This window comes from Ornithorhynchus anatinus, chromosome 21 (genome assembly GCF_004115215.2).
Source record: "Ornithorhynchus anatinus isolate Pmale09 chromosome 21, mOrnAna1.pri.v4, whole genome shotgun sequence".
In the NCBI taxonomy this organism is placed as follows: domain Eukaryota; kingdom Metazoa; phylum Chordata; class Mammalia; order Monotremata; family Ornithorhynchidae; genus Ornithorhynchus; species Ornithorhynchus anatinus.
In genome coordinates this window covers 2,090,376-2,116,693 of record NC_041748.1, presented here as the reverse complement: position 1 = coordinate 2,116,693, position 26,318 = coordinate 2,090,376, and the positions used below count along the sequence as shown (strand labels likewise).

General features: G+C 65.7%; 1 protein-coding gene across 1 annotated transcript; it reads left to right on the top strand.

Moving 5' to 3' along the window:
• Positions 1 to 467: 467 nt before the first annotated feature.
• On the top strand, positions 468 to 16,605 carry TM9SF4 (transmembrane 9 superfamily member 4). The gene is made up of 18 exons (XM_039910063.1): positions 468 to 471; positions 2,303 to 2,469; positions 4,237 to 4,336; positions 4,662 to 4,848; positions 5,338 to 5,512; positions 6,219 to 6,342; positions 7,727 to 7,845; positions 9,096 to 9,207; positions 10,070 to 10,140; positions 10,571 to 10,703; positions 11,108 to 11,189; positions 12,104 to 12,179; positions 13,197 to 13,280; positions 14,196 to 14,371; positions 14,477 to 14,540; positions 14,783 to 14,902; positions 15,415 to 15,504; positions 15,826 to 16,605. Exons 1-18 carry the CDS (start codon positions 468 to 470, stop codon positions 15,973 to 15,975), a joined length of 2,034 nt encoding a protein of 677 aa, XP_039765997.1. The 3' UTR covers positions 15,976 to 16,605.
• Positions 16,606 to 26,318: the final 9,713 nt, after the last annotated feature.

Sequence of the window (26,318 nt, the reverse complement as noted above, 5' to 3'; positions counted from 1 at the left end):
ACGTGGAGCCAAGATGGCGGCGGCGGCGGCGGCGACGGTGAGTGGAGGGGGCGGGGGGAGGCTCGGGGTCCTGACTCCGCCCCCGCCCCCACCCCCCCGGGGCGCAAAGCCCTCTGCGCAACGCGACGCACTGCGCCCCGACCCCCCTCACGGGCGCCCCCTCTCGGCCGAGCCCTGTGCTAAGCGCCCACTCTGGACTGAGCGCCCGGGGGAGTCCCGTCCAGAGAGTCGATCGGTGCCCTGCCCGCAATAAGCCGGCGGCCCGTCCATCAATCAGGGCTATTTATTGAGCGCTTCCTCTGGAATTCGTTTAAAATGTGTGGGTTTTTTTGGTTAGTCAATAGTATGTGTTAAACGCTTACCGTGGTCCAGGCACTGGGCTAAGCACTGGGGGGCGACCCCAGCTCAGCAGGTTGGTATTTGTTAAGCGCTTTTACTCCGTGCGGGACACTGTACTGAGCGCTGGGATGGGTGCGGGCAAATGGGGTCGGCCCCGGCCCCCGTGGGGCTCACGGGCCCCATCCCCGTTTGACAGACGAGGGAAACTGAGGCCCAGAAGTGACCGGCCCGAGGTCACACAGCAGACGGGGGGGCGCAGCCGGGATTAGAACCCAGAACCCAGATGAAGCCAGTCCGACCCACCCGGGGCAGGGACGGGGGGGGGGGGGTCCGTCCTGATGAGTCAGAGGTCGTGAGTTCGAATCCCGGCTCCGCCGCTTGCCAGCTGGGGGACTGTGGGCGAGTCACCTCCCTTCTCTGGGCCTCAGTTCCCTCATCTGCAAAATGGGGATTAAAAACTGTGAGCCCCACGGGGGACCACCTGATCACCCCGTATCCCCCCAGCGCTTAGGACAGTGCTTTGCACATAGTGAGCGCTTAACAAATACCACCATTATTATTATCATCTTGCCTCTCCCCCAGCGCTCAGTCCAGTGCCTGGCGCTTAGCGAGCGCTTAACAAATACCATAAACCCCCCCCCCCCCCCGCCCCCCCCCCACTGACACATCTCTGTTTGCTTTGGGGGAACAATTCACCCAACTCGTGTTTACCAAGTTCCACCCAACACTTCCCCGTGGTTCACTCTTTCCGGGTGAGCCCAGAGGAGGTGCTTAATAAATCCATTTGGGGTTCAGGCGTATTGATCGGGCGCCCACCGTGTGCCGACCACTGTACTGAGCGCTTGGGAGGGGACGCTAGAACAATGGATCAGACCCATTCCCTCCCCACTAGGAGCTGACGGTCTGGACGGGGAGGAGGACGTGAAGAGAAATGAATATAGTGGGTGCAGGGCACTGTACCGAGCGCCGGGGAGAGTCCGATAGAACAGTATAATAGACGCATTCCCTGCCCCCTAGGAACTGACGGTCTAGAGGGAGAGACGGACACGAAGAGAAACGAATATGGTGGGTGCAGAGCACTGTACTGAGCGCCGGGGAGAGTCCGATAGAGCAATATAATAGACACGTTCCCCGCCCGCAAGGAACTGACGGTCTAGAGGGAGAGACGGACACGATGAGAAATTCATTCAATAGTATTTATCGAGCGCTTACTATGTGCAGAGCACTGTACTAAGCGCTTGGAATGGACAGATCGGTAACAGAATATAGTCGGTGCAGAGCACTGTGCTGAGCGCTGGGGAGAGTCCGATAGAGCGATATGATAGACACGTTCCCCGCCCCCGAGGAACTGACGGTCTAGAGGGGGAGAAGGACACGAGGAGAAATGAATATACTATGTGCAGAGCACTGTACTGAGCGCTGGGGAGAGGACGATAGAAGAATAAACAGACCCATTCCCTGCCCACTAGGAGCTGACAGTGTAAGATACCCGAATTATTGTTTTTTTGCTTTTACCTTCCCCTAGAACTGACAAGAACATCTCTCCCTAAATTCTCTTGGACTTGGGGCTAAAGTCGCCGGCTCAAACACCTGCGCCGCGAATAGTCATAACGATGCTACTTGTTAAGCGCTCGCTCCGTGCCAAGCACCGTCCGTCTCCCCCGATTAGACCGTAAGCCCGTCAGAGGGCCGGGACCGTCTCTGTCTGTTGCCAAATTGTCCGTTCCAAGCGCTTAGTACAGTGCTCTGCACATAGTAAGCGCTCAATAAATACTATTGAATGAATGAATGAGTGAATCCCCATTTGACAGACGAGGGAACTGAGGCACGGAGGAGGGAAGCGACGGGCCCGAGGTCACCCGGCAGGCAAGGGGCGGAGCGGGCGCGTCTGTTTACCGTCGGGGCGGCCTCTCCCAAGCGCTGGGCCCGGTGCCCCGCCCCCGGGGGAGCGCTCAGTAAATAGGAGCGAACGGAGGGGGCCCGACCGTCCCCGTGTGTCCCCGGCAGGAGGTGTGGACGTGTCCTCTGCTGCTGCTGCTGCTGCTGGGCCTGGCCGGGGGCGCGGACTCCTTCTACGTGCCCGGCGTGGCCCCCATCAACTTCCACCAGAACGACCCCGTGGAAATCAAGGCAGGCTCCGCCTCCCGGGGGGCGGTGGGGGCGGCTAGGCGGCGGTCCGGGCCACTCAGTGAGCGCCGTTGATCGACGGGATTTAGCGAGCGCTTCTTGTGCTTGGAGGGGCACTGGACCAGGAGGTACAGGGTACAGGGTCATCGGGTTGCCCCACGTGGGGCTCACGGTCTTCATCCCCATTGGGCAGATGAGGTCACCGAGGCCCAGAGAAGGGACGTGACCGGCCCAAGGTCACGCCGCTGACGAGCGGCGGAGGGGGATTAGAACCCGTGACCTCTGACTCCCAGGCCCGGGCTCTCTCCACTGAGCCGCGCTGCTTCTCAGAGTAAAAGAGAGCGGGTAGACGTGGTCCCCGCCCCCCACCTCCTCCAGGTCTAGAGGGGGAGACGGTTCTCAGTCGATCGGTGGTATTCACCGGGCGCTTCCCGTGCGCGGGGCGCTCTACCGAGCGCTCGGGGGAGTCCCGTAAAAGACAGTGGGTCGGCACGTCCCCCGCCCGCAACCTGCTCTAGGTCTAGAGGGGAAGGCGGGCATCACCGGGTCATCGATGGTATTTACCGAGCGCTCCCCGTGTGCGGGGCACTGAACCGAGCGCTTGGGGGAGTCCGCTACGAGGGAGACGGTGGACACGTTTCCCGCCCGCAGCCGGCTGACAGCGTAGAGGAATGAGGGGGGCAGATGGAAGCGCAAGGGCGACGCGGAGGGAGGAGGGGAGAGGAGGGCGTAGTCGGGGAAGGCTTCCCGGAGGAGGAGGGGTTTTTGGGAGGGCTTTCTGAGGCGGGGAGGGCGGAGGGGGGGGGAGATCCAGGCCAGGGGTCCGAGGGGGCCCTGGGGGAGCGGAGCCGGTGCCCCCCAAAACCGCGCGGGTCTCCCCCACGCCAGGCCGTCCGGGCCCCGGCCTCCGTCTCCCCTCTCTCACTGTCTCTCTCCCCCGTCTCTGTCTCCGCTCGCCATCTCTGTGTCCCTCTCTCTCCCCCCGCTTCCTTTCTCTCCCCCCCCCCCGTCTCTCCCTCATTCTCTTCCTCTATCTCTCCCTCTCTCTGTCTCTCTCTCTTCCCCTCTATGTCTCCCTCTCTCTCTCTCTCTCTTCCCCCATCTCTCCCTCCCTCTCTCTCTCTCCCTCCCTCCTCTCCTCTTTGTCTCTCTTCCCCCTTTCTCACCCCTCTCTCCCTCTCCCTCTCTCTTTCTCTCCTTCGCTGTCCCTCTCTCTCCCCCCACTCTCTTTCACTCTCTTCTCTGTCTCTGCCTCATTCTCATCCTCTCCCTCTCTCTCTTCCTCTATCTCTCCCTCTGTCTCTCTCTCTCTTCCTCTCTATCTTTCCCTCCCTCTTTCTGTCTCTCTCTTCTCCTCTTTGTCTCTCTCTTCCCCCTCTTTCTCGCCCCTCTCAGTCTCTCCCTCTTTCTCTCTGTCTCTCTCCCCCTCTCTCCCCCTCTCTCCCCCTCTCTCCCCCTCTCTTCCCCCCCACTCTCTTTCTGTCTCTGCCTCATTCTCTTCCTCTCTATCTCTCCCTCTCTCTGTCTCCCTCCCCCTCCGTCTCTCCCTTCCCCATCTCTCTCCCCTCCTGTTTCTCTCCCCTCTCTGACTCTCTCTCTCGCCCCTCTGTCTCTCTGTCTCTCCCCTCTCTCTGTCTCTTCCCTTTCCCATCTCTCTCCCCCCTCTCTGTCTCTGCCTCTCTCTGTCCCTCCCCTCCTCTGTCCCCCTCTCTCCTTTTCCATCTCTCTCGGTGTCCCCGCGCCTCCGCCGCGTGTCTGTCCCGCGGGCAGGCCGTGAAGCTGACCAGCTCCCGCACGCAGCTGCCGTACGAGTACTATTCCCTGCCGTTCTGTCAGCCCAGCCAGATCACCTACAAGGCCGAAAACCTGGGTAAGTCCTCCCGCCCCCAGCCGGGACCGTTTTCGGATCGCCCCCGGGACGCCAGCGCCCTCCCCGAGGGTGTTTTTTGAGCACCCGTCGGTCACTCGGGCAGTAATATTTACGCGGCAGACGCGGGGCGGAGCCGGGCCGAGCGCCCGGGTCCTCGGACTCCCCGCCCCGGGCCCTCCCCCGCGGGCCGCGCCGCTTCTCCGTCTCCGTCGTCCCGTGGGCGAGCCGCCCTCGGCGGGCCCTTTGCCCCCCCGTGCCCGGGCGTGCGGCGGCGAGCACCGTGCCGCCCGCGTCAGAGCGTCCGCCCCTCGGTGTCCCCCGACAGGGGAGGTGCTCCGCGGGGACCGGATCGTCAACACGCCGTTCGAGGTGCTGATGAACAGCGAGAAGAAGTGCGAGGTCCTGTGCCCGCAGCCCGCCGGGCCCGCGCAGCCCGCCCGGCCCACCACCCTCAGCCGCGCCCAGAGCCGCCTGGTCGCCGAGCGAATCCACGAGGATTACTACGTCCACCTGTGAGACCCCCACCTCTCCCCCCACCCACCCACCGAGCACGGGGCAAGGCCCGGCCCTCCCGGGACCCCCACACGGAGCCCGGGAAACTCCGGGCAGGCGGTTTCTAACCCCGGGGACCTCAAAGACAGCCGTCTCCGAGCCCGGGGGACTCTGCCGTGTGCCCTCCGCTAAGTCGCTAAATCCCTGTGGGCCTCAGTTCCCTCCCGCGGAAGACGCGGAGACGGTTAATTACCGTCACGATCGTTACGGCACACGTTAAGCCGCGCGCCGAGCCCTGCGGGAGTCGGGCCGGACACGGTCCGCGTCCCAACCGGGGCTCCCCCGCTAAGGAGGAGGGAGGACGGGGATCGAACCCCCGGATCTCGTAGGAGGCGACCGAGGCCCCGGAGGAGGGAAGCGACCGGCCCGCGGTCTCGGAGAGCGGGGGTCCGGGGTGGCGGGTCGGCGGTCCGCGGCCTTAACGGGGGTCCTCGCCCGCTTCCCGGCAGCATCGCGGACAACCTCCCGGTGGCGACGCGGCTGGAGCTGTACTCGGCCCGGGGGCCCGGCGGGGCGGCGGGGGGCGGGGGGCCGCCGGACGCGGACCCCGCCCCGTCCCGCCGCAAGGACAAGGACGTCCAGTTCGAGCACGGCTACCGCCTCGGCTTCGTGGACGGCAACAAGGTGACCCCCGTCGGCGGGGCGGAGGGGGCGGCCGGGCCGCGGAGACCCCCTTTCCGCTTTGGGAGGGTGCGGGGGTCATCCCCGGCCTCCCCCACCTCGCTCCCCACTTTTGGGAGCGTCCGACAGAGTGAGGAGACACCGTAATGATAGTAATTGTGGAATTTATTAAGCGCCTACTGCGTGCCGAGCTCCGTGCTAAGCGCTGGGGTAGGTAAAAGATCATCGGGTCGTCCCACGTGGGGCTCCCGGTCTTCATCCCCATTTTACGTAGTTAAGGGACTCGCCCGAGGTCACCCAGCAGCCGAGCGGCGGAGTCGGGATTAGAACCCACGTCCTCTGACCCCCGGGGCCCGGACTCTTGCCGCTGAAGCCACGCCGTTTCTCAGACCAGAAGGCCAGAGGCTCCTCGAGGGCGGGGACCTTGTCTGTTGACTCTGTCGGACTCTCCCAAGCGCTCAGCGCAGTGCCGTGCACACAGTAGACCGGAAACTCCTCGAGGGCGGGGACCACGTCCACTCGCCCTGTCGGACTCTCCCAAGCGCTGAGCACGGCGCCCCGCACGCAGCCGGCTGGCAGCTCCTCGAGGGCGGGGATCACGTCCAGTCGCTCTGTCGGTCTCTCCCCGGCGCTCAGCACAGCGCTGTGCCCCCCGTAGCTCCTGGCCCCGGCCCCCCGCCCCCTTAACCCCCTCCTCTCCCCGTTCCAGTTCTACCTGCACAACCACCTGTCGTTCATCCTGTACTACCACCGGGAGGAAGTGGAGGACAACCAGGAGCCCACCTACCGCGTCGTCCGCTTCGAGGTGGTCCCGCAGAGCATCAGGCTGGACGGTGAGCGGGCGGCCGGGGGGAGGGTCTTCCCCCCCGGGGCCCCCCGACGGCCCCCGCCTGGCCCGGCTCCTCACTCTCGGTTCTCGGACACGCTAAACGGTAGCCGTCCAGCGCCCGCGCCGGGCGCCGGAGCGGATCGGACCCTCCCGGCCGCTCTGCGCTCAGTAAGCGCTCAGTAGATATCTCGGTGGGGCCTACCGGAGCGGCGGCTCGGACGCGGTCCCCGTCCCGTGTTAGAAGAACGATCATGATGATCGTAATAAATCGTGGCGTCTGTCGGGTGCCTGCTATGTGCCAGGCGCTGTACCGAGCGCTGGGGGAGACGCGGGCTCGTCAGGTTGGACGCGGCCCGTGTCCCGGGTTATGATAACGGTATACTGATAGATTGTCGTCGTCGGGTGCTTACTGTGTGCCGGGCTCTCTACTGAGCACTGGGGGACATACAAGATCGTCAGGTTGGGCACGGTCCTTGTCCCGCGTTTTAATAATAACGGTAATAAATCGTGGTGCTCGTTAGGTGTTTACTTTGTGCCAGGCGCCTTACTAAGCGCTGGGGGGACACGAAAGCTCATCGGGTTGGACCCAGCGCCTGTCCCACGTTGTAATAATTGTAGTAATGATAAACCGTGGTGTTCGGCCAGTGCTTACCGTACGCCGGGCACCGTACTGAGCCCTAGGGGAGATCCAAGCTCATCAGGTCGGCCCCGGTCCCCGTCCCCCCGGGGCTCCCGGTCTGAGGAGGAGGGAGAGCGGGGATCGATTCCCCATTTTACGGGGGAGGAAACTGAGGTACAGTGAGGTGAATTGCCCCAGGTCACCCGGAAGGCAGGTGGCGGAGCCGGGATGAGAACCCACGTTGGCTGACTCCCAGCGCCGGGCTCTCTCTCTCCTCCTCGGGGGTCGGGGGTGGTACTGTCTAGATGCCCCCTGGTTCCAGCTGGGTCACTCACCCTGACTTGCCCTCTTCATTCATCCCCCCTCCCAGCCCCACACCACATAGATTCTCATCCCCTCATTTTATTTCTTCATATTCATGTCCGTCTCCCCCTCTAGACCGTCGGCTCTTTGAGGGCAGGGAATGGGTCCGCTTACTGTTCTGTTGGACTCTCCCAAGCGCCGAGCACAGCGCTGAGCACACAGGAAGCGCCCGGTCGGTCCGACTGACTGACCGTGCCCCCGCCCCGATGACCTGGTGTCCCCCCGGCCCTTCCCGCGGGCTTCCCGCTAACGATAGCGCTAATAAAAAGAGCAAGGAGAACCGCCCTCTTCGTCGTGACCGGCGCCCCCCCCCCCCCGCGCGGCCCCCAAAGGCGCGGCCCCCAAATCCCCGGCCCGTGTGACCCCCCCCCCCCCCCGCCCCCCGGCCCGGGTCCCGCCCCCGCAGAGCTGAAGGCGGACGAGAAGAAGTCGTGCATCCTGCCCGACGCCGCCAACTCCGCCCCCCAGGAGATCGATCCCGCCAAGGAAAACCAGCTGCTCTTCACCTACTCCGTGCACTGGGAGGTCAGCGGCGTCCGGGGGCGGTCGGTGGTCCGGGCCGCGTTTATGGAGCGCTTACAGGGTGCGGAGCACTGTGCCGAGCGGCCGGTTGGGAGAGGGCCACGCAACGATGCACGGACACGTTCCCCGCCCACGACGAGCTGGCAGGCGAGAGGGTGATGCTGTTGAGCGCTTGCTCTGCGCCGGGCACTGTGATGATAATAATAACAACGTTGGTATTTGCCAAGCGCTTACAGGGTGCCGGGCACCGTTCTAAGCGCTGGGGGAGATCCAGCGTCATCGGGTTGTCCCACGTGAGGCTCACGGTCTCGGTCCCCGTTCTCCGGATGAGGTCACTGAGGCACCGGGAAGTGAGGTGACTTGACCGAAGTCATGCAGCCGACAGGTGGCAGAGCTCTGACCCATTCGTTCGTTCATTCGGTGGTATTTATTGAGCGCTTACTATGTGCAGAGCGCTTGGAACGGACAGTTCGGCAACAGAATCCTAAGCCCGGGCTCTTTCCACTGAGCCACGCTGCTTCTCTGCTTAGCGCTGGGGTGGATACGAGGTCGTCGGGTCGGACGCGGTCCCGGACCCGCGTGGGGCTCGCCGTCTCAATCTCCCGAGGCCCAGAGGAGTGACGTGACTTCATAAAAATAATGGCGGTATTCGTTACGTGCTTAGTATGTGCCGAGCACCGTCCTAAGCGCTGGGGGGGGAGATACAGGGTCATCGGGTCGTCCCACGAGGGGCTCCCTTCATCCCCATTTTACAGATAGGGTCAAAGAGGCACGGAGAAGCGAAGCGGCTTGCCCGAGGTCACCCGGCAGACAAGTGGCGGAGCCGGGATGAGAACCCGGGACCTCCCGACGCCCCGGCTCTACCCGCTAGGCCGCGCCGCTCGTCTCGGTCCCCTGTCTGCCGTGTGACCTTCGGCAAGTCACTTCCCTTCTCGGTTCCCTCCTCCGGAAAACGGGGACGACGACCGCGAGCCCCGCGCGGGCCGGGGACCGGGTCCGGCCCGACGGGCTCGGATCCCCCGCCGCGCCTCGCCCGGTGCCTGGCGCGCAGTAAGCGCTTCACGAGGACCACGATGGCGATGCTTCCGATTCTGGCCCCGGCAGCCCCCCGGGACTTGCTCCGGGGCCGAACCGTCCGGCCCCCCCGGGAAGTCGAGGCGGGGGCTCCGGGGGCGGCGGCGGTGCCGGGGTTCAGTCCGGGCCCGGGGGTGGGGGGGCTCCCCTTTTCCCCTCGCCCCCGTTTCTCGCTCCAGGAAAGCGACATCAAATGGGCTTCGCGCTGGGACACGTACCTGACCATGAGCGACGTCCAGATCCACTGGTTTTCCATAATCAACTCGGTGGTGGTGGTCTTCTTCCTGTCCGGTGAGAGACGGAGACTGGGAGATACGGGGGGAGACACTCTCGCCGCGGGCCGGGGGCCGGGGGGCGCCCAGATGCCGCCACCCCCGGTAAACCACAGACCCCCCCCCCCCCCCCCCCCCCCCCCCCAAACCATCCTGTCCTCTGAAGGCGGGGGTGGGAGACGATAATAATGACCGTGGGGTTCGTTAAGCGCTTACTGCGTGCCGGGCACCGTACTGAGCGCGGGGGTGGATCCGAGCAAATGGGGCGGGACGCGGTCCCCTGTCCCACCGGGGGCTCACGGTCCTAATCCCCGATTTTCGAATGAGGGGACCGAGGCCCAGGAAAGGGCAGTGACCGGCCCGAGGTCACCCGGCCGACTGCGTCGCCCGGTAGAAAGAGCCCAGGGCCGGGAGTCGGGGGACGTGGGTTCTAATCCCGGCTCTGCCGCATGTCTGCTGTTTGATCTCGAGCGAGTCATTTCACTTCTCTGGGCCTCGGTTTCCTCATCTGTAAATGGGGATGAAGACCGTGAGCCCCGTGGGGGACAGGGACCCGGTCCGACCCGACGAGCTCAGATCCCGTGGCGCTTAAAATGGTGCTCGGCACATAGTAAGCGCTTAACGAGGACCGCGGTCGTTACCGTCATTATCAGACAAGTGGCGGGAGCCGAGCTCGAGCCCGGTTCAAGCTTCCTCTCCCAAGCGCTTAGTACAGTGCCCCGTCCGCGGTAAGCGCTCGATATATACGACCGAACGACGGAAGCGTCCTCCCCCGGACGCCCAGCACAGCTCCCGCACACACGGCGGGGGCTCGGTGAATCCCGTTCCCCGTCCGATCGGCGGAGAGCAAAACGGGGTTTTGTCTGGGGCGTCTATCGCAGGTATCCTCAGCATGATCATCATCAGGACCCTCCGCAAAGACATCGCCAACTACAACAAGGAGGATGACATCGTACGCGGCGGCGCCGGCGGGCACGGGGGGCGGCCCCCGAGAGCCCGTCTTTTGGGGGGTTTTTGGGGGGCGGGGGGTGGGTATCAGGCGCTTACTGTGTGTCAGGCACCGTACCGAGCGCTGGGGGAGATCCAAGCTCGTCGGTTCAGACCCAGTCCCGCCACGGCACTCCCGGTCTTCGCCCCCCGTTTTGCAGCCGAGGCCCCGAGAAGGGAAGTGACCGGTCCGAGGTCACCCCGCAGACGGGCGGCCGATCCGGGATCAGAACCCGGGGCCCTCCGACCCCCGGGCCGGGAGCGGCCAGACGGCGCCGCTTCTCGTTGCCTGGAGCCCGTCGGGGAGGTCGGGGTCCTTGGCTGGGGGGGGAAGGGTAGCGTTTGGGGGTCCCCGGCCCCCCCCCAGAGACGCGTCTCTCTTCCCGGGGCTCCAGGAAGACACGATGGAGGAGTCGGGCTGGAAACTGGTGCACGGAGACGTCTTCCGGCCGCCCCAGTACCCCATGATCCTCAGCTCCCTCCTGGGCTCCGGGATCCAGCTCTTCTGCATGATCCTCATCGTCATCTGTGAGTGAGGCCCGCCCGGGGCCGGCACGGCGGGACCTCCCTCGGGGGCCCCCGCCGCCGCTCATTCTCACCCGCCGCCGGCCTCCGCCCGCCGGGCACCCCTCACCGTCCCCCCGGGAAGAAGGCCGGCAGCGGAGAAGGGGTACGGGGCGGCCCGGGCCGGGCGGGGAGACCCTCCCTCGGGACCCTTGGGGTCCCCGGGCTGAAACCGCCCCAGAAGGCGAGGCCCGGCAGGACCCGCCCCGGCCCGCCTCCAGGACCGGCGGTCGCTCTCCTCGCCGAGCGGAGGGTGGGGGGCTCGGGTGGGGGGATCCCGCCCACGAGCCGGAGCCCCGTCTTCTCACCCAGGGGAGGGTGGCACGAGCGACCCTTCAACATTCCCCCCCCCCCGTCTCCGTCCGCAGTTGTGGCCATGTTGGGGATGCTGTCGCCCTCCAGCCGAGGGGCTCTGATGACCACGGCCTGCTTTCTCTTCATGTTCATGGGGTAGGTACTTATGGCTGCGGGGCTCGGGGCCGGGGGGCTTTAGTCCTCCTTTGGAGGCGGAGGGGGACACGATACGGGACCGTTCATTCAGTTGTATCTTCTGAGCCCCTCCCGTGTGCAGAACACTGTATTAAGCGCTTGGGACAGTCCGGTAGAACAGTAAACGGATTCCCCGGAGCTGACGGTCTAGAGGGGGAGACGGACAGGAAGAGAAATAAACAAACGAGGGGAGGGGGACGTGAGCGGTGCGGGGCCGGGGTCGTTTTACAGAGGAAGGAACCGAGGCTTAGAGGAGTGAAGTGACTGGTCCAGGGTCACGCAGACAAGTGGAAGCGGCGGGATCAGAACCGACGTCTTCCTGTCTCCCGGGCACGTGCTCTTTCCGTTCGGGAAATTTCTGAAATACTATTGAGTGACGAACACGAAGCTCCTCGAGGACAGAGATCGTACGTCCTGACTCTCTTGGGTGCTCCCAAGCGCTCAGCGCGCAGTAGAGGGTCCGCCCCTGAGGACGGGGATCGTGTCTACTCGCTCTGTTGGACTCTTCCAAGAGCTCGGCACAGCGCTCTGCACACAGTAGACCGGCAGCTCCCCGAGGGTAGGGATCGTACCGGGTAACCCCGCGGGACCCTCCCGAGCGCTCGGCACGGGACTCCGCACGTTGTAGACCGGAAGCTCTTTCAAGGCAGGGACCCTGTCCGGTAACTCGGTTGGACTCTCCCAGGCGCTCGGTACGGCGCCGTGCACACCGTGGACCGGAAGCTCCTCTGCTGACTCTTTCGTGCTCCCCTGACCGGTCTCTCCCCGCGGGACCGCCCGCCCCCGCTCTGCGCCCCCTCCCCGTCCCCCACGATCCCCCCCCCCCCCCAGCCGCGCCCCGACCGGTCCCGGGGGGACCCCCGCTTCTCTTCCAGAGTGTTCGGGGGCTTCTCGGCGGGGCGTCTCTACCGGACCCTGAAAGGCCACCGCTGGAAGAAAGGGGCGCTCTGCGTGAGTGGGGGACGGGGGCAGTCGATGGTATCTAGCGAGCATTTGCCGCGTGCGGAGCGCCGGGCTACCGTCACCGTTATGAAGAAGAATGATTGCGGTATTTGTTAAGCGCTTAATAAAGTTGGTATCTGTTAAGCGCTTATTACGTGGCAGGCACTAAGCACTGGGGGGGGCATCCAAGCAAGTCGGGTCGGACGCAGTCCCCGGCCCACGTGGGGCTCACGGGCTCAGGAAGCGGCGTGGCTCCGTGGGTTGAGCCCGGGTCCGGGGTCAGGAGGACCCGGCTTCTCATCCCGCTTAGAGCAGTGGCCGGCACGTAGTAAGCGCTCTATCCCGTGAGCTCCTCTGGACCGTGAGCTCTTTGTGAGCAGGAATGTGTCCGTTTATTGTTGCGTTGTCCTCTCCCAAGCGCTCAGTACGGTGCTGTGCACACAGGAGGCGCTCCATAAATACGATCAAATGAACAGGTCCCATTATTACTATGTACTAAGCGCTTGGGATGGCGCGGTATAACAACTTAACGGACACGGACAGGATCCCCGCCCCCGAGGATCGGACGGTCCAGCCCCCCAACCTGCCCCGTGATTCCCCGAAGCCCCCCCCCCCCCCCCCCGACGTCACGGCCCAGTAGCCGGAGCCCGGGAGTCAGGAGGTCACGGGTTCTAATCCCGGCTCTGCCGCTCGTCAGCTGCGTGACCTTGGGCATGTCACTTTGCTTCTCTGGGCCTCAGTGACCTCATCTGTCAAGTGGGGATGAAGCCCGTGAGCCCCACGGGGGACAACCTGATGACCTTGCATCCACCCCAGCGCTCAGAGCGGTGTTTGGCATATAGTAAGCGCTTAACAAATACGGAAATTATGATTATTAGTATCGTAGCCGGGGTGGGGTCCGGGCTTCCACCGGGCGCCTCACTGTCCTACAGTCAGACTCGCGGCAGGGGCTGGGCCCCGGGGGGTGGCGGGGGGTGGTCCTCGGCCTCTGCCCCCGCGACCGACCCCGCTCGCTCCCACCCGCAGACGGCCACGCTCTACCCCGGAGTCGTCTTCGGCATCTGCTTCGTCCTGAACTGTTTCATCTGGGGGAAGCATTCGTCCGGAGCCGTAAGCGGGGACGCCTCGGCGGGCCCACGGCCGGCCTCCCTCTGGGGTGCCGCCATCTTGTCCAGCGCCGACTGTGTGCGAGGCACTGTACTAAGTGCTGGGGGTGGGGGATTCAGGATAATCGGGTTAGACACAGCTTGGGGGGGGGGGGTCTCCCTCTCCCTCCCTCTCTCCCTCCCTCTTCTTCCCTCTCCCTTTTTCTCTTCCTTGCCCTCTCTCTCCCTCCCTCCCTGATCCTTCCTCTCCCTCTTTGTCCCTCCCCCTTCTCCCTCCCTCTTCCTCTCCCCCCTCCCTCTCCTTCTCTCTCTCTTCCTCTCCCCCCTCCCTCTGTCCTCCTCTCCCTCTTCCTCTCTTCTTCTCCTCCCTCCCTTCCCGTCTTCCTCCCCTCTTCCTCTCCTCCTCTCCCTCTTCCTTTCTCTCTCCTTCTCCCTCGGTCTTTCTCTTCTCTCCTGTCCCTCTCCCTCTCCCAGCGCCCCCTCTTCCTCTCTCTTCCTCCCTCTCTTCCTCCCTCCCTTCTCCCTCTTCTCCTTCATCCTCTCCCTTGCACTCTATCGCTCCGTCCCTCTCCCTGTCTCTCTCCTCCCTTCTTCCCCCTTTCCACGTCTCTTCTTTTCTCCCTCTCCCCTCTCCCTCATCCTCTCCCTTCCCACGTCTCTGTCTTCTTCTCTCCGTCTCCCTCTCGCTCTCCCTGTCCCCCACCCCTTCCCCGGGTACCTACCGGCGGCGGTAACGGCAGCGTTTAAGCCCCTCGTTCAAGCGCCCCGGGGGTGCGATGCGCCCTCCCGCCCCCGAGGGCCGCCCCTTCTCGGGCAGGGGCCGGCTGCAGAAGGAAAGAGGAGGGCGGACGGTGTCGGAGGGGAGGCGGCCCTCCCGCCCCGCCGGCCCGGCCGACCTCCCGGGCTCCCTCCGCGGCAGGTCCCCTTCCCCACCCTGGCGGCCCTGCTGTGCATGTGGTTCGGCATCTCGCTGCCCCTGGTCTTCCTCGGCTACTACTTCGGCTTCCGGAAGCAGCCCTACGACAACCCGGTCCGCACCAATCAGATCCCGCGCCAGATCCCGGAGCAGAGGTGGTACATGAACAGATTCGTCGGGTGAGTCCGCCCGGCGGGGGAGCGGGCGGCGCGGCGTTCCCGCGCGCGGGAGGCGCCGACGACGGAAACGGGTCCGCTGAGCGCCCCCGCCTCCGTCCCCCACAGGGTACTCATGGCCGGGATCCTGCCCTTCGGAGCCATGTTCATCGAGCTCTTCTTCATCTTCAGCGTAAGCCCCCGGGGCCCGTCCGCCCGTCTCCCCCACCCCCCTGGGGAGGGGGGGGGCGCCTCCTGATTAGGGACTGGACTCAGAGGGTTAGGGTTGCGGGGGTGGGTCTCGGGAGCGGGACTGCCAGGAGGGAAGCCGGCAGAGGCTTGGGGGCCGGCGGCGGGAAGGAGCCCGTGGCGGGGAGGGGAGGAGGGCGGCGGCGAGGGTGGTGACGCCGGGGGCCGGGGGGGATCCGCCCGCAGGCCATCTGGGAGAACCAGTTCTACTACCTGTTCGGCTTCCTTTTCCTGGTGTTCCTCATCCTGGTGGTGTCCTGCTCCCAGATCAGCATCGTCATGGTCTACTTCCAGCTCTGTGCCGAGGTGAGGGCCGGGGGGCCGCCCCGGGGCCCCCCGCCTCCCGGGGCCCGGGCTTCACCGGGTCGGGGAGAGCGACGGGGGGGCCCCGCCTCGACCGGATACGACCCCCTCCCCCGGAGACGGCCCGGCCCGGGGGGACGCTCCCGCCCCTCACTTGCGCTTGGATCTGCCCCCTCTACCCCCCGCGTCCACACCGCTCACTTATTTATCCCTATTCCTGTCCGTCTCCCCCCTCTAGAGCGTCAGCTCCTCGCGGGCGGGGATCCGGGTCTGCCCACTCTGTTGGATCATCTTCTCCCGGGGGCTCAGTACGGCGCCCGGGACACGGGGAGCGCTCAGTAAATCCCGGCGACGGACTTCCGTTAACGTCCATCTCCCCTCCCCCCAGACCGTCAGCTCCTCGCGGGCGGGGACGTGTCCGTTCTGTCGTTCCCTGGACTCTCCCGAGCGCTCGGGCCAGTGTCGCGCGCGCGGGAAGCGCTCGATAAATAGCACCGATTAATTGCCGGATGCAGGATTACCGCTGGTGGTGGAGGATATTCCTCGTCTCCGGGGGCTCGGCCTTCTACGTCCTGATTTACGCCGTCTTCTACTTCGTCAATAAGGTGATGACGACGGTTCTCGTTAAGCGCCTGCCACGTGCCGAGCACTGTTACAAGCGCCGGGGTAGATGGGGGGAGTCGGGTCGGATCCGGTCCCTGTCCCACGTCGGGGCCCCCCGCTCTTCATCCCCATTTTCCGGAGGAGGGGACCGAGGCCCAGGGAAGCGACTCGCCTCAGGTCACGCGGCGGACGGGCGGCGGGGCCGGGATCGGCACCCGCGACCCGCCGACTCCCGGGCTAAGCCGGGCCGCGCGGCCCGGGGGCGGCGGGGGTCGCCCCGAGGGGGACTGACCCCTCCCCGGCCCGGTGACCCCTCCCCGCAGCTGGACATCGTGGAGTTCGTCCCGTCCTTGCTGTACTTCGGCTACACGGCCCTGATGGTCCTCTCCTTCTGGCTCCTCACGGGCACGGTGGGCTTCTACGCGGCCTACGTCTTCGTCCGCAAGATCTACGGAGCCGTCAAGATAGACTGAGGCGGGGGGGGGGGGGAGCGCGCTTCCCGAGCCGTCCCCGGCCCCCTCCCCGCTTTCCCCTCTCCGGCCGTACGGATCTCTCCGGACGCGAATCCCGCCTTTTAACTCTGCCCTCGCCTCCCGGTCGGGCGGGAGGGCCTGGGTCTGGGGGGAAGACGACGGTCCGGTTGCCCCCCGGCGGGGGCCGCTGCTCCGCCGGTTGACCGTCGACCCCTCCTCCGCGGCCGGGGACTCCGCCGGGCCTCACCCCCGCCCCCGGGCCGGGGGAGTCCGAGGCCTCCGCCCTCGCCCCTCCTTTCTCTCCCCCCGCCCTCCACCCCGAAACTGCCTTCGCTTGAGCGGGGAGCTGGCGAGGAAGCCCCGCCTCTGCCTCGGAGGCGGGTGGGAAATGGGCAGGAGGGGACAGAGATTCCCTCCCCATCGCCACTCCCACACACACAGATAGTCGGGGTGATCGGTGCCTTTTGGGGGCGAGGAGGGGGGCGCCGGCAGAGCGAGGCCCACCGGGAGCCGACCGGGGTGGAGGCCGCGCTGGGCGTCTCTCGCAGGGTAGAGGCGGGGGAGCGGGGCCGCTTGCGCCCGGACCTTCCCTCCCTCCTCCGGAGTCCCCCCTTTCGCCCCCTCCCCCAAAAAGGCGGACGCCCCCCCCCCCCCATCTTCCGCCCCCGCCCCTCCTCGCCGGCCCCGACCTCGGGAGGGCCCCGGGGGGTTGGGGCCGGTCGGCGTGACACCCTCCCCACGGAGAGGGTCTCTCCACCTCCGCGCCCCCCGGGAAAAAACAACCGCCCACGACCGTCCTTCCTGACGCCTCCAGGGTGAGCCCGCCCCCCCCCCCCCCCCCCAAAAACGCCAAAGCTGTTTCCCCCGAGAATCAGATGGGGAGAGAGAAGGCGATTCTTAACCGAGATTTGGAAGATCGAATCCGTTCAGAACCTTGGGATCGTTTCCTCTCCCGAAGAGATGCATTTTGGAGATGAACTCGGCCATCGGATCGATCTTTTTTTTTTTAATTAACGTATGTATCGTTCGATTGTAAATAAATATGCCATGGTCCGGTTGTTCCGTTGGGTTCTAAGCAGGCACGGTGGTTCGTTTTGCATTCAGTCGTGACCTCGGGGGGGTAGAGCCCGGGCCCGGGAGCCAGAAGGAGCTGGGCTCTAATCCCGGCCCCGCTTGTCGGTCGGGCGACCTCGGGTAAGTCGCTTCACTTTTCTGGGCCTCGGTTCCCTCATCTGTAAAACGGGGGCTACGAACGTGAGCCCCCCGTGAGACGGGGACTGGGTCCGACCTGATTAGCTCACGTCTACCCCAGCGCTTAGCAAAGGGCTTGGCACGTGGTAAGCGCTCGACAAGTGCGGTAATCATCATTAGAGTTGGTAATAATAATGGGATTTGTTGAGCGCTTACTATGCGTCAGGGACCGTTCTAAGCGCCGGGGGAGATACAGGGTGGTCAGGCGGTCCCCCGTGGGGCTCTCGGTCTTCATCCCCATTTGACAGAGGAGGCCACTGAGGCACAGGGAAGTGAAGCGACTTGCCCAGACTCACACAACTGACGAGCGGCGGAGCCGGGATTAGAACCCACGACCTCCGACTCCCAAGCCCGGCCTCGTTCCCCCGAGCCCCGCCGCTTCTCATCTACCTCGACGCGGTCGAGAGGGGGAGACGAGATGTTAAATAAAAGCACGGAAACGTGCGGCGGTGCCGAGGAGCTGGACATCAGGTGCGGGAACGTGTTTTGTCGTTCTTCCGGACTCTCCCAAGCGCCCAGTACGGTGCTCTGCGCACAGGAAGCACTCAGTAAACACACGACGACGGGAGGGCTCGGTCGGCCGAGACCCCTCGGAGGAGGCGCGGGCTCTCGGGAGGGCTTCGAAGGCGTCGGCTATGGAGCGGGAGGGAGCTCCGGGCCGGAGGGGGGGAGGTGGGCGAGGGGTCGGCGGACGGGAGAGCGGGTTGGCGTCGGAGGAGCCGAGTGTGCGGGCCGGACTGTACTAGACGACGTGGGAGGGGCCGAGCGGACGGGCTGGGCCGCAGGAGACGACGGAGGTTCTCCCGTCCCTCCGGCCGCTGGGTCTCTTTCGGAGGCTCCTTCTCTGCCTCCCGCCCCCTCGCCGCGGGGGTCCCTCCAGGCTCAGTTCCGGGTCCCCTTGGCTTCTCCCTCTCCACCCCCGCCCTGGGAGAGCTCCTCATTCGCTCCCAAGCCTTCGACTTCCACCTCCGCGCCGACGATTCCCAAATCTCCACCTCCGGCCCTGATCTCTCTCCCTCTCTGCCTTCTCGCATCTCTCGCCTCCGGGACGTCTCACCCCGGGTGTCCTCCCGTCGCCTCAAACTGACCGCGCGTCCGAACGGGAGCTCCGCGGCTTCCCGCCCGAACCCCGTCCTCCCCCCGACCTTCCCGTCACGGTAGACGGCTCCGCCGTCCTTCCCGTCTCGCGAGCCCGGGACCTCGGCCTTCTCCTCGACTCCTCTCTCTGACCCCACGCGTTCAATCCGTCACGAGAGCCCGGGGGTCCCACCTTCACCACGTCGCTAAAATCCGCCCTCTCCTCTCCATCCAAACTGCTCCCACGTCGATCCGACGGCTCCCTCTCCCCCACCCGGACGACCGTGTCGGCCTCCTCGCCGACCTTCCTGCCGCCCGCCTCTCCCCGCTCCGGTCAAGACTTCACTCTGCTGCCCAGGTGATTTTCCTACAAGAGCGTCGAGTCCGCGTTTCCCCGCACCACGAGAACCTCCGGTGGTCGCCGGTCCCCCTCGCCCCCTCCGACCCCGCCGCTCGTCTAGTCCAGCCCGGCCCGCGCGCTCGGCTCCTCTGACGCCAACCTTCTCCCCGTACCTCCATCTCGTCTCTCTCGCCGCCGACCTCTCGCCTGCATCCAATACGCCGATAAACAGACGTATTCCCCGCCCACAGAGAACCGACGGACCCCGGGGGAGACGGACGCGAGTAGAGACGACCAACGGCCCCCTCCGGGCCCCCAACTCGACGACCATCGGGGTCTCCCCCCCCCCCCCCCCCCCCCCCCCCGGAAGTGAGACTCGACCTCCGCCGGCATCGGTCAACGGTATTTAATACACGACTTCATTATAAAACCTTTTTTCTTCTCAAAAAATGCAATCCCGTCAACACTGGCGAAAAGAAAAACAAATCTAATTTAACAGAGAAAACGCCCTGTACGTTTTTTTTCTAATGGCACTTAATATTTTACAATTAGAAACCTTGTTTTCTATAAAGCCCAAAAATACTCCATTAAAGAGGTTATTCGCTGTGTGGATTAAAAGTGCTAGAAAAGGTTTTGTCTTTTTTTTTTTTTTTAAATAGCTCAGGTGAAAGCCCCCCACCCCTTCGGCTCCCACCCTGGAACCTGGACCACCAGGGGTGGGAGGAATCCTTATTTTGTGGGGGTGACAGGATCTGGATTGTGAGGGAGGGGAAAGGGGGGGGTTTCCCTGTTCCTTGAGAGACCGAGGGGCTTATTTTTGGGCGGGGGGCGTTGCTGTTCTTCTGGAGGCACCAGAAACCCTAGATGGTCCCTGGTGGGAGGTGCGGAAGAATCTGGCAACACCCCCTTCTCTCTCAGGCCCCAGGGGCGAGGGGGCTTCCAAGCCACCACAGGTATATCACTCGATTTTGTTTTTGCTCAATTGACTTTTTTGGCTCAAATTTTTTTTTTTTTGGTCAACCAAATTCTTTTGTTCAATTGATTTTTTTTGTGCTCAGTCGATTTTTTTTTTTGCTCACCTGATTTTTTTCACTCAATTGTTTTGTTTTTTTTTTTTTACTCAATGGATTTTTTTCGCTCGATGGACTTTTTTTTGCTCAACTGTCATTTTTCGCTCAACTGATAATTTTTTTTTGGGGGGGGGGGAGGGACGGTGCGACCGCCTCTTGCCCACAGATCAACTCGCTCATCACGTAAACGTCCTTGTGAAAAAACCGAGTCTCCATCCTGGAGGATCCAAACTCTTGACACGGACAACCACAGAAAGACAAACTGTGCCGAGAACAAGTTCCTAGTTACGGGGGCGGGGAGAAAGGGGGGTGCGGGGAGACCCCCTCCTCCCCCCTCCCAATAAAAATGGAGAGAAATTCAAACCAATTCGCTCAACTGATAAATATATATATATATGGGGGGAGGGAGGCTTCCCCCACGTCTACCTGGGACGGTGCGACCGCCTCTCGTCTCCAGGTCAACTTGCTCATCGCCTAAACGTCCTTGTTACGAAACCAATCTCCGTCCCGGAGGATCCAAACTCTTAACGTGGACAACCACAGAGAGAGCAACTGCGCCGAGGACAAGTTCCTAGTTAGGGCGGCGGGGGAGAAGGAGGGTGCAGGGAGACCCCCCCCCCCCAGAAAAGTGGAGAGAAATCCAAACCAAACTGGGGACAAGGATTTAACGGGGCATTAACGAGGGGGAGGTGTAATAAAGGAACCATCCGACCCGCTCGGCGGGTTTGGGGTTGCGAATGTAACTCCCGGGAGGGGGCCGCAACCATCTTGGAGACCCCAAGGCCGGGAGGGAGGTCGGGAGCGGGGGGGATCGTTTGGCTTTCTTTAACGGGGGCCGGGGGGTCGTGGGGGGACGGACGGGCACGGAAGAGCCGCCGGCTGCGAACCCTTGGGGTTCGGCCGGAGAGCGAGACAGAGAGAGAGAGAGAGGTAGATGTGTGTTTCCTGGCTTAACGGGCGGGGGTTACCCACCGGCACCGACCGGACCTCGGGGGTCTCTCGGTGGCCGGACGTGGACGCCCCCCCGGAGTGAGGAATGACCGGCCGGGGAGGGGGGGAAAGGGGCGCGGGGACGGCGGCACCCCGGCTTGGCTCCGGAGGACTCCGGGAACCGAGATCCGGGGTCGGGAGGACGGTGGGACCGGACAGGAGTGCGGGGGGGGGGGGGGGCACTCGGACCGGGGTCGGGGGCGGCGGGGAACGGCGTGTACGTGTACACACACGGCCATCCTCGAGAGAGAGGCGCCGGGTGCGGACGAGGTTGCCCAACGCCCACAGTTCCCTCCTCCCGGCGGCCCCCGGTGGGCCCCGGCTTTCCGGAAAGGGTGGGGAGGGGGGAAAACCGGTCAGGGAACTCCCGCCGCCCCCGGAACAACAACAAAAAACAAAACCCACCGAGAGACGGCCCCCAACCCCCCAACACCCCACCGGACTCGAGGTCCTCGCCCGCCGCGGGGACCGGGAGCTGGGGGGGTGGGGGTGGCCGGAAGGGGTCGGAGTCGGTTGATCTCCCCGGGGGGGGTGGGGAGGAGGAGGAGAAAAGGGGGAAAAAAAAGGAGGTGTGCGATCTCCCGGGAAGTTGGGGAGGGGGCGGGGACCCCCACGGTGTGTAAACAACGGCGGCGGGTAGGGGGGCGCCGGGGGAGGTCCGCCCGGAGAGGCCGCGTGAACCGTACCGCGGCCGCCCGACGCCGAAACGGTGGGCGGGGGGGGGCGGCCGCGGGAGGCCGTGACGGGAGCGGGGGGCCGGCGGCCGCTACCGGAAGGCCTGGCGGAAGCCGGGGAGGGCGGCGGGCCCCGGGCCGGCGGCGAAGACGGGGGGCGGCGCCCCGAAGCCCCCCGGCCCGTCCGGGGCCCGCGGGGCGGCCGGCGGGGGCGGCGCCTCGGGGGGCCCGTAGCCCGGCGCCCCGGGGACCAGGCCGAAGGGCAGGAAGGCCAGCAGGCGGGACAGGTCGGCGTGGGCGCGGAGCCCCTCGGGGCCCTCGGGGAGCGGGGCCTCGGCCGGCGGGGGCGGGGCGGGGGGCTCGCCCGCGAAGCGCTCCGCCTCCGCCTCCGCCCCGGGGAACCTCTCCGGGAAGAAGGAGGTGGCGGGCGGCGGCGGGTAGCCGGCGGGCGGCGGGAGCGGGAGGCCCGGGGGGAAGGCCGGGCGGGCGGGCCGGGGCGGGGGCGGGGGCGGGGGCTGGGCGGGCTCGCCCCGGGGGGCCGGCGGGTCCACCCAGTGGGTCTTCTTCAAGTGGCGGGTCAGGTGGTCCTTGCGGCCGAACCGCTGGGTGCAGAAGGGGCAGGGGAAGTCCTTGCGGCCCGTGTGGACCACCAGGTGACGCCGCACGTCCTTGCGGGTGTAGAAGAGGCGCTCGCACTGGTGGCACGGGTGCTTCTTCTCCCGGGCGGGGGCCGCCGCGCCCCCGCCCCCGCCCCCGGCCGGCCCCGCGGGGGGCTCGGGGCCGCCCGGGCGGCCCCGGCGGGTCGGGGGGTCGGCGGGGTCGGCGGCGAGGTGGCGGCGGCAGCCCGGCTGCGTGCTGTAGGTCTCGGCGCAGCGCGGGCAGCGCAGGGCCTCCCTGTGGGGGTCGTGGGTCCGCAGGTGCTTGCGCAGGTGGTCCTTGCGGTGGAAGGTCTTGGCGCAGCAGACGCACCGGTGCGGCTTCTGGGACGAGTGGGTGGCCACGTGCCTGCGGCGGGCGGGGGGCGGGGGCGGGTCGGGCGCCGTGGACGGGCTCGGCCAGGGGAGGGGCCGGGGGGGGGGGGGGGCGCGTCCGAGGCCGGGCGCCCTGGGTTCTAATCCCGAAATCCTGAGCGCTGGGTTCTGGTCCCGGCTGGAACAGCCCGGGGCTGGAGTTTGGGAGTCCTTTTCTTTTTCGGTATCCGTTAAGCACCGACTACGTGCCAAGCACCGTTCTACGTGCTGGGGTAAATAGGGGGTCATCGGGTTGTCCACCGTGGGGCTCCCGGTCCTCATCCCCATTTGACAGATGAGGTCACTGAGGCCCAGAGAAGCGAAGCGACTCGCCCACAGTGACGCAGCCGACAGGCGTCGGAGCCGGGATTGGAACCCACGACCTCTGACTCCGAGCCCGGGGTCTTTCCGGCGAGCCGCGCCGCCGGGCTCTAATCCCGAGCCCCGACGGTCTGTCGCGGCGGGCCCCGCGGGAACGGCCCGGGGCCGGGGGTTTGGGGGTCCCGGGTCCTAATCCCGGGCCCCGACGGTCTGCCCCGGGTCTGGGAGTCAGGGCCGGGACAGTCTATCCAGGTGGGGCCCGGCGACGGGAAGAGCGGAGGGCCGGGGGTCGCAATTCCTGGGTTCTAATCCCGGGCCCGGCGGGAAGGGCCCGGGCCCTGGATTCGAAGCCTATCGGGTGGGACGCGGTCCCCGCCCCACGCGGGGGCCTCGCGGTCTTTACCCCCTTCGGTCCAGTGCTCTGCACACGGCGAGCGCTCGATAAACATGGCTGAACGGGTGAGGAGGAAACTGAGGCTCGGAGAAGCGAAACGACTCGCCCGAGGCAGGAGACGAGGGGCGGAGGCGGGGCGAGGACCCAGGTCCCCCGACTCCCGGGCCCGGGTTCTACCCGCCGAGCCAGGCCGCCTCTCCGAGGCGGCCGCCGGCCCGAGGTCACCCCGCGGACACGGGGCGGGACGGGGACGGGTCCGCTGGGGGACCTCGGGCAAGTCGCTCGGCCTCCCGGGGCCTCGGTGGCCTCGCCTGTCAAATGGGGATGGGGACCGGGTCCGACCCGACGGGCTCGGATCCGCCCCGGCGTTCGGAACTCCCGGCCCCCTCCCCGCGAGGCGAACCGAGGCCGGCCGGGGGGGGGGGGGGGGGGGCCGGGAAGACCACCTACCGGTAGAGCTTGCACTTGGAGGAGAAGGCCTTTCCGCAGAGCGCCTGGGGGCAGTTGTAGGGTCTCTCGTCCTCCGGGGGCGGGGGCGGGGGCGGGGGGGACGGGGGGAGCGGGCCCGGCCCCCCGAGTTGGCAGTGGCACCTGGGGGGCCCCCCGTCGCCGTCGGGGACCCCGAGGCCCGCTCTCCGGCAGCCGCCGCCTCCGTCCGGCGGCCGGCCGTCCCGGAACCAGGGAGGGACGCTGGGGTAGGAGGTGGTCATGGCGGGGGGCCGGGGGGGCCGGGGGGGGGCCGGCCGCGCCTTCAGAACCGGAGGTCGTCACCTGGAACGATAATCATCATCATCATCACCTCGGCGCTCACGACGGTTCTCGCCGCCTAGCAGCGGTTCGTTCGAGGGTATTTACTGAGCGCCCACCGTGTGCGGAGGACAAACCCACGACCGGCGCTTAGAACGGCGCTCGGCCCGTAGCGGGCGCTTGACAGATACCATCCTTATCGCGCTTAGCGCAATGCTCTGCGCGCAGGAAGCGCTCGATAAATACGACCGGATGAATCACGGTTACCATCGTCATCGGAGTATCTGTTCGGCGCCTAAGCGCTTGAGAAGCAGCGCGGCCCGGGGTGGGGGGGTAGAGCCCGGACCTGGGAGTCGGAAGATCCCGGGTTCCAATCCCGGCTCCGCTCGTCTGCCGGCTGACCTCGGTTCCCTCCTCTGTCCAACGGGGATGGAGACCGCGACTCCCCTGGGTCCGACCCCACTGGCTTGGATCCACCCCAGCGTCCCGCACGCCGCCCGGCACGTAGCGGGCGCCTAACGAATACCGCAGCGATCATCGCGATGAGGTGCCAGGTGCCGTACTGAGCGCCGGGGGCCAGACCCGATCGGGGGGCGGGGGTAGAGAGGGGCGGCCTCCCCCTTCGGTCTCGGTCAGAGCGCCGCTCTCCCTTCTTTCGAAGGGTTATGGAGGCGCCACCTCCTCCGGGAGGCCCTCCCTAAGCCCCTCCTTTCCTCTCCTCTCCTCTCCTCTCGCTCCCTTGGCTCTCCGATCTCTGGCTATCTGATCCTCGCCCCGGCCCCGCGGCGCTTCCGTCCCTCCTTAATTGATTATCAATGACTTCTTCATCCGTATTTCCGCCCGCCTCCCCCTCTAGCCTGTCAGCTCCCGGTGGGCAGGGAAGGCTCACTCACCCTGGCGGACTGGACGCGCTCAAGCGCTCGGTACGGTGCGCGGCACATAGCAGACGCCCGGTCCGTACGACCGACGGGTCGACCTCCCGCAGGCGACTCGCCCGGGGCCGTGCCCCGAGTGCAAGAGGCGTTCGGCAAATACGGCCGCCCGAGGGACCGTGAGATTCCCAAGGGCGGGAATTTCACCTGAACTCTGCTGGACCCTCCTAGGCGCTCAGGCCAGTGCCCGGAACATAGTAAGTGCCTAACGAATGCCACTATGTACATGTGCAAATTTTATACATTAGTAACACGGCATTTGTTAAGCGCTTATTACATGGCAGGCACTGCGCTAAGCGCCGGGGTGGAGGCAAGGAAATGGAGTCGGACGCAGTCCCCGCCCCAATAGGGCTCACAGTCTCAATCCCCGTTTTACAGATGAGGGAACCGAGGCCCAGAGAAGTAAAGTGACTGGCCCAAGGTCTCGCAGCAGACAAGGGGCGGAGGCGGGATTAGAACCCGTGACCGCCTGACTCTCAGGCCCGGGCTCTACCCGCTAGACCACGCCGCTCCCCGTCTACAGAGGATGGATCGTCCGTGTCCTCAAACAGGAGGGACTCTCCCTAGGCTGTGAGCTCGCTGAGGGCGGGAAATGGGTTCGATGTTCTATTGGACGCTCCTAAGCACTTAGTACAGCGCTCTGAGCATGACAAGCGCTCCATAGATACGACGAATAGTATTAATAATTATCCGCGTCCCCCCTTCCCGTCGACATCGGGCGGATCATCCGTGCCCCCGCCTCCCCGTTACAGACTGTGAGCCTCACGTGGGACAACCAGATGACCCTGTATCTACCCCAGCGCTTAGAACAGTGCTGTGCACATAGTAAGCGCTTAACAAATACCAACATTATTATTATTATTACGGAAGGCGGATTATCCGTGCCCCCGTTTTTCCTCTTCCAGGAGGCGGGTGATCGGCGCCCCCGTGTCCACCTCCACGGAGGGCGGATTATCCGTGGCCCTGTTCCGCGGGGGGGGGTGTGTTTTATCCGTGCCTCCTCCTCCTCGTCTGCAGAGGGCGGATTATCCGTGCTTTCTCCCTTTCCATCTACAGAGTGCGGATTATCCGCGCCCCCTCCTTTTCCGCCTACATAGAGCGGATTATCGGCGCCTCCTTCTTCCCGTCTAAAGAGGGCGGGTTATCCGTGCCCCCCCCCCATGGATCATCCGCGGCGTCCCGCCCCTGTAGGGAGGACGGATTATCCGGGCCCCCCCGGAGGGTTCGGGGTTCCGGGGGTCGGGGGGGGGGCGGGTGACTCACCCCGGTCGGGCGGCGGCGGCGGCGGGCGGTTCATGGCGCGGTGCATTGTGGGCAGGAGGGCGTTCTGGCGCAGGCGCACACGCCCCCCCCCGCCTCCCCCCTCCCGGGAGGGGGCGTGGCTAAGCCCTCTCTATGGTCGGCCTCCGGGGCGGCTAGAGCGGCCGCGCCCGTCTCTGTGCCCCGCGGCGGCCAGAGCGGCGGCCGGAAGCCCCGCCTCGCCTCCTCCGCGCGGCTAGAGCGGCCGCTCCGGGGGGAGGGGGGGGGCCGGCGGCGC